This window comes from Poecilia latipinna, unplaced genomic scaffold (genome assembly GCF_001443285.1).
Source record: "Poecilia latipinna isolate Pla-1442-1.1 unplaced genomic scaffold, P_latipinna-1.0 Scaffold3684, whole genome shotgun sequence".
NCBI lineage: Eukaryota > Metazoa > Chordata > Actinopteri > Cyprinodontiformes > Poeciliidae > Poecilia > Poecilia latipinna.
The window spans coordinates 52311-59609 of NW_015116300.1; the positions used below are offsets into that span (position 1 = coordinate 52311).

Below are 7299 nucleotides of genomic sequence, written 5' to 3' on the forward strand. Positions count from 1 at the left end.
AAAATGAATTCAGACCTGGTGTTTCTTCCCCTTCTGAAGGTTTTTCCAAATTGCCAAGTCATCCTTACCAAGGTCTACACTATGTGGTATCTAAATATGCATATTCAAAAAGTTTGAGTCTTGGCAAGAATTGCACCCTTTAGATCTCAGTAAGATATTCTGTCATGTTTTCAAAAACTTGTAAAATGAAACAGCCAACTGCATTGATGAACTTGACTAACGTCCAACAGATTTTAGTGTCATTTACTTAAAAATCAGCTCTTAATCAAGAAAGCCAAACTAGTTACAGAATTATAGCTGAACTTCCATCCATGTCTAACAAACTTTGCATTAAGATAAAGAAGTTCCACAGAATTCATGTTTAAAGATTTTCAACATTTCTCAGGGTTGGATCATATCTGAACATGATATTGATCTAATAGTATCCTTTTGAGGGTAAAATCATCCAATTTATACAGAAATATTATATATTAAGAACAAGTTCTTTATTTTAAGAACTAGTATATTATATTTTTGAAAACAAAAGCTTCAGAAAACAGAAAATAAACCACACCATCTTGTTTTAATTTCTGGTAAGCCACAGAACAGAACAAAGTTTTGCTTAGATGATCCTTTATTATAATGCATTTCGTCTGATCTTATTACAGAGACAATCCAGATGTTTGTCGCTTCATTTCTTAGGCTGTGTTAAAAAGAAATTATAAGTATATGCATAAAAAAAAAACCAGGTAAACAGAAACTTGCATTCATCCTCCACTGGTTGTTTTAAACACCAGGCCTCTTTGGGAACCTCAACATTTTCTGATCGTCTTGCTGCAGACAGAAGGCAGAGGATCAGCACAGTTCAAGTCATCCCAGCACTTTTTATCTAGTAGCAAGAAAATAAATTAATCACATAATAAAAACCATCTAACACTATATGATAAAAATGATTGGAAAGGTTGATCAACTAAAACTTTTTGCCTTTTTAGTTAAGCTTGTGCTGTTAATTCATTAGCTGAGTTTACAGTTAAACTAAGATGTTTAGACAAACAACCGAGTCCTGATAGAACCTGAAAAAAATAAAATAATCAGACCTCTGTGGTATTTTGCTTTACCCGTCCAGTTCATCTGCAAACAGTGCTGGTTTCCTCTAATCATTAGGTTCTTTCGGACACCAGTTTGTGTAGCTCATCGGTCTTCCATCGCTCCAAAACCAAGTCTTCTCCTGCAAGACAAAGTTCAGCAGATGACTCATTTCATAAAATACTTAAAAAATAAAGTGTACTGGCAAAAATACCTGCTGTGCATCAGAGCCTCCAATCCACGTTGATTTAGTCTGACGACTTGCTTTAGATATCAGAGCCTGAATTCGATGGTACTTGTTCTTATTATGAACTGATGCAAGGTTTGCCCCCCATCTTCAAACAGTTTTTCTACAGATAAACGCGTAACAATTAGCTTAAGAAGTAGTTGGACTTTGTTGCATAACTGTGAAATAAAAGAGACCAAAAGAAAAAGAAGAGCACAATGTGTTTGAAATCACCTCGGCTGTAGCCCAACTCCTGCGTCTGGAAACGTAGCGGAAGCAGCGACTCTTGATCCGAGTCCAGCCAGAAGGACAATAAATAGATCTCTGGTGCAAGTCAACTTGGTCTGATAAACAAATGCAGAGTTCAGATCAAGTGGTGCATGTGGCATTAGTTTTATAAAGATCTTATTTTAAGACAGGCTATAAAATTAAAATGATGTCATTAAATTTATTACAAAAGATAAATCCTTCAAGGACGACATAACAGTGACATGCAAACCAAAGCCATGTGTGCTTTGCAATGAGCAGTGGAGACATTAAGACAAATCTATTAAATAATCTGAGGATAAAGTATGTGATATGCTTTAATAAAGTATATTACAAGCAGATGTAAGCATCATATGCTATGGATTAGATTCAGCGTCGCACTCAGGAAATAAAACATGACAGAGAAATCTGGGCCAACTGTGGATATTTTAAACTGGAGTTGGTGTGTTTGCATTTTAGTCATTTTATGGTTGGGGTTCTGACTGAGCACTCAGGAAATAATAAACCGACATAAACACCCACTGACCATCATCAGGGACAGCTGTGGATATTTAAAACAGGAATTAGTGCGTTTGTGTTTGTCACTCTATATTTGATGCATACTCACGATCAGCAATGGTCAGAGCCATCATGGAAAAGACCAGGAGGAACACAGCTGACGACTTCATGATGAGATTTACAAGCTGAAGACGAGTCAAAATGAATCATACAGGTTAAAGAAATTCAAACAACGTTGAAAAAGATGAGGAGAAATTTGATCAGCAAACCTGATGCAGAATTATCCATCTTCTTAGACAGCCTTTAGTCTTCACTGCAGAATCACTGGATACTTGAAGAGCTTCTAATCTTGCCCCAACATGGGGCAATTCTGCAGAAATTCCACAGAACTGCCCTGCATAAACATGCAGTTTATACCTTGCCTCATCATTCACCATCAACCAAAATCAAACCTCATCTTTGTGCTCATCATGGCAGTGACGGTTGCAGCAAGAAGGGTTTTGGCAATTATGTTACATGAAAAATGACTGATGGTGTAGCGACTAAGGCTTGTACTTTAATGCTGCTAGTTGGTTGGGTTTTTCCCCTCCATGCACTTCACAGTGCAGAACTTTGCTTCCACCAATATTCATAAAAGTGATTTTTCTTAATCTTTCAATTTACATTTAAAACACAAAAAGCAGATATACTGTTCAGACCAAGCACAGCAGTCACTTATTCCTCGATCTGAGTGACCCGTGAGAGAGCAAGACTAGAGAGGAAACGGGACTCGTAACCATGAGCTCCAAGTTTCAGCAGCTGGCATTGGAGAGACTCTGCATACAACAGTTGCCTGGGTTTTTCACAAAGTGTCATGGTAAAGCAGCAGTGAGGAAGTCACTGTTGAAGAAAACACACCAAGGCTCGACTAGAGTTTGCCAGGTGGAAGAAAATTCTTTGGTCTGATGAGATGAAAATGGCGCTTCTTGCTACTAGACAGGAAGCTCATCACTCGGCTGGATTCTACTATCGATTCTGACCCGACTCCTCCGAGTTGTTCCTCTTATTCTGCTTACAGCCCTGTCCAGTCAGACCATACTAGGTACATCCACAAAGCTTTTTCGTCATTTATGCTCTGCGTTGACATGATTCTGCAGTTTTCTGAGATCATTTATTCAAACTGGTGACTGGAGAACATATTTCAATGTGCAAGTCGCACCTTAGCTCCATTTCTCTAAGAAACCTGCGCACACTTCACAGGTTCAGATTTAAATCTAGAAGTGCAGCCATCTTAAGCAAAACAACGTAGTGGGAATGTGATGCAAAAGAAATCCACAGGAGTTGTTTTTTCTTTTGCCTCAGAGGTTTAAGAACATAAATTACTTTGTATGAACAATTTATTTGGCACAGATGATTTAAGAAATACATTTTGATTACAAGTTAGCTGAGGAACTAGTTCAGCATCGTTTCCCCTCCTTAATTCATAAATGTATACTCACAATGAAAATCAACCCCTCCCATCACCGATTTCCAGAGAAAAGTAAACCTTAAAAGTTACAATATATCCATCATATCCTACTTAAGTTTTTTTCATGCGTAGATGAATTGAAGTTGCAGGCAGCAGCTTCAGAAAGTCGAGTCGTGAGGCTCTTTCCTCCTCCTCTGAGGCCATGTTGGTTCATCCATGTGCCAACAAATAGCTGAGAGAGATGGAGTTTAAAATCACCTTACTTAACGTGACGGATGATGATGTGGTGTTTTTGTGACTTACTGATCAAATGTATCAACCATGGTCTGGAAAATGCTGCCCAGGAACAGCATGAAACCAAGCACAGGCGGAACAAAAAATACTGAGTGCCAGCAAAGGGAGGCTGTCAAAGAAGAAAACAAGTTATAGGTTTCACTTATGACATGGGAAAAGTGTGTTGCTATAAGTGAAAGAACAAAACAAACTTCTAGTGCAACTTGCACTTATCAAAATTATGGGATTAAGCTGAAAAGTTATTCAGTTAAAGTTAAATATTGATATCCAGGTCCAATACTCAGTCACTTTTTGCTTAAATGCTCCGAGACCTTCAGGGTGCACAATTAAATTTTACTTTTAATTCAACTTTATTAAATCCAGTGAAACAGGAAGTATTGTTTTCAGTGTCATTATTGGGTTGAAAGAGGAACATTGAAACGTACCAAGGGTGCTTTCACGTCTTCCAAATCTACCGATTTCATAAACTAGCATCCGCACAAGGAGCAACATGGCCGTCATCGACACAACCATAAGCAGCGCAAGGAAGATGATGTGAAGGCAAAAGACCACAGTAGAAACTGCAAAGAAAATTAAACAAAACCAGAAGATTATTTTATATACAAAGCCCTCAAGACAATCATTTAGAATTGGTCATGCAAGAAAAAAATATTCTGATGTCTGCATTTTATAATGTAAAGCCAGAAAATGAATCCAAAGAAACATTTAAAACTAAATATTTGTGTATACCAAAAACATGTATACCCCTTTTTCACAATATCAATAAAGTTCCAGAATGATGAGTTTTTATCCCAAACTTTTGCCTCAGTAGTCGACAGGATCACATTTAAACTGTAAGAAAGGTTAACGAGGAGAACTCTTACCAGGGCAATTTGTCAACTATCCATTGCATCTTTTGCTTCAATATCAGAACATTACAAACATGATCACTCTTCTGCATCTTTTGTTTGCATTCTCTGGTATTTTTAATTATGATGAAGTCAAAAATTTGGTTTTACTTTAAGTGTCCGTCTTGCTTTTCAGGCATACATGCCAACACCTGGACGTGCACAGCTGTGCGTGTGCAGAGAAAGATGAACGGCTTGAAACCACCGTAACCAAGAGCAACAAAGGACATGCGGACGTGGCTTTGGACGGCCACAGACAATAGACAAGGTACTGCTCAAAGCCAACATGCTCAATGAAAGGCCACCAGCAAAGAGCATGAAGCAGGCAGCAGTTGGTGGAACATGTTCCTCTTTCTCCAAGTCCAACAGTCATGTAGTTGTGTTATTGTGGTCAGTTATGTGCACCATTGTCAGATGTTGGACATCTAAAAATATCAGCAGCTTAGTGAACGCCGTTAAAGCCAGACAAAAGGACTGTAAACAAAAGGACACTAATCTTTCAGGAGACAGAGGGTGTTGCCCGATACTGATCCTAAAATAGCCTGTGAAAGTTTGTCTTCACAAAACTAAAGAAATTTACACAGCTGCTGTCAGAACGGTCAACAACCAGCAAATAAATTATGATGAACAATATCCAGTCAAAATATGTCTGAGGAAAAATGAACCCAGCATTTAAATCCCTTTTATTAGTGTTTTCTCTTCCTAACAGCGATGAAGAACATTCCCACCACAACACGGCTCTTCCACTGACATCAAGTCTGCTCCAGTAATGCAGACGATCATCTGACTAAATCAGCAGATGTGTTGGTTTCAGCAGTTTGCTATGTGGAATTTATGTCGCTCCACCAAACAGACATTTACTTTGTTAATGCCGTTTTAAGCATATTTTTGCCTAATATCACAGAGGTAAATATAATTCCACATCTGTCGTCTCTGACAACAATTTGTACAACTTATATTTTGCAACAAAATGTCTCCCGAATCAATTGGCCTTAAAATGTTTTGAAATAACTTTAAACCTTGTTACACAATGCTGTTTCATGTTTTTTATACAAGGCTATTGTTGCTGAGAATCATGTGTTAAATATTTGCTTTCTTCTTTATTGAAGTAGATTATTTATTGCCATAAGACTTTGATTACTCTCTAAATTAGCACTGATATTAGTTATTCTTATTTGACCTGTGTAAAGAAGAATTTGTTGTGTTAAACTAGAGCAAATAAACATTTTTTCTAGATTATTCAAAGTTGTATAAATTAATGTTTCTTACCTTTGAACAACCAAAATTACAATCTTACCTGCAAATGACATCTCAGAAGGCTTAGGTCACAGTTTGCCTGTACACAAATCAAGCTTCCTTGTTAGTTGTTTCTCTTTCCCCTCAGACATATGACTGTGTTAATTAAGACATCTAGTTTGCAGGTGAGGCGTCACAGCTGCTGCTGAGCTGCGACGCCTCACACCTGATCATCATCACCTGATCTCCAGGTAGCGATGGGCTCTGAATCCAGGTTGAGGCGTACCGGGTAAAAAGGGGGCGTGTCAGATGAAGCCCCGCTTTGATGCTTGTGTTGTCTTGCCAAAACCACGTGACTGACAACAAACGATCCCTGCATTGCCTGGGTCACGTAACTCCTTCATTTTGCGTGTCGGTTTTCAAAATAAAAGCATCATGACCTTTATGGATTATTGTATTTGATTGCGCATCAGAGGAGTATTTGTCTTCAGCAGTGGCCGAAATAAAAGGAACAACATAGTTCATGTCTATTAATGATTTTAATGATCACATTCATCAAAATGTAATGTTTGTTACCGGTTGTTGATTATGGTATATTTTATGGCTTTATATTTGTGTTTTTATTATGTAAAGCACTTTGAAACTGCATTGTTGCTGAAATGTGCTGCACAAATAAACTTGATTGAAATGGAGCCAGCAAGAAGAAAAAAAATCTGAAATCTGGGAAGACTTGATCGCTCACAAGATTCTTATTAATCATTTTTTTAAAGAAGAATTTGATTGTGAGCGATCATGTCAAAGTATTCCCAGATGTCAGATATTTTCCTCTTGCTGGCTCCATTGCAGACAATCAATAAAATGTATTTAATCAACAATGCAGTTCAAAGAGATTTACATCATAAAATCACAAAAATATAAAGTCATAAAAACCATCATTACGAACAATTGTGAAAATGGTAACAAACATTATATTTTGATGAATGTGATCATCAATATACATCAAATATGTTGGTCAATGTTCATTTTATTTTGGCCATTGAAGACAAACATTCTCCTCTGATGCCACCAAATGACCTACAACAAGTCATGAAGCAGCACAGCGCTTTTATTTTGAAAACCGACATGCAAAATGAAGCAGTCAGTATCCCAGGTGATGTCTTTATTGTCAACCATGTGGTTTTCATGTTTTCTGGATAATTTTAAGTTAAATCAGTTGCAGTTTCAGATGAACCAAATTATGGCAAATCACCAACTTTCATCTAAATTGAATGTGATACAGCATTTGTTGTACTTCCTATTTTTTCCCCACTAACGTGTGAAACACTAAGATAAAAAACAAAACCGATGTTTATGATGACCAAGCACTTAACACCGATGCT

General features: G+C 37.4%; 2 protein-coding genes across 2 annotated transcripts in view; both read right to left on the reverse strand.

Annotated features, from left to right (window-relative positions):
* LOC106941460 (ladderlectin-like) overlaps positions 1 to 2365 on the reverse strand; it is a 13063-nt gene extending 10698 nt beyond the window's left edge. Inside the window, exon 1 of the mRNA XM_015024499.1 lies at positions 2326 to 2365. The gene's annotated coding sequence lies outside the window, so the exon portion shown is untranslated. The remainder of the gene's footprint in view (positions 1 to 2325) is intronic.
* Positions 678 to 2228, reverse strand: LOC106941455 (ladderlectin-like). Its single transcript, XM_015024493.1, is given in 5 exon segments — positions 678 to 682; positions 1098 to 1131; positions 1133 to 1207; positions 1526 to 1635; positions 2166 to 2228. Coding segments are annotated over 5 exon segments (285 nt in total). The 5' UTR covers positions 2227 to 2228.
* Positions 2366 to 7299: the final 4934 nt, after the last annotated feature.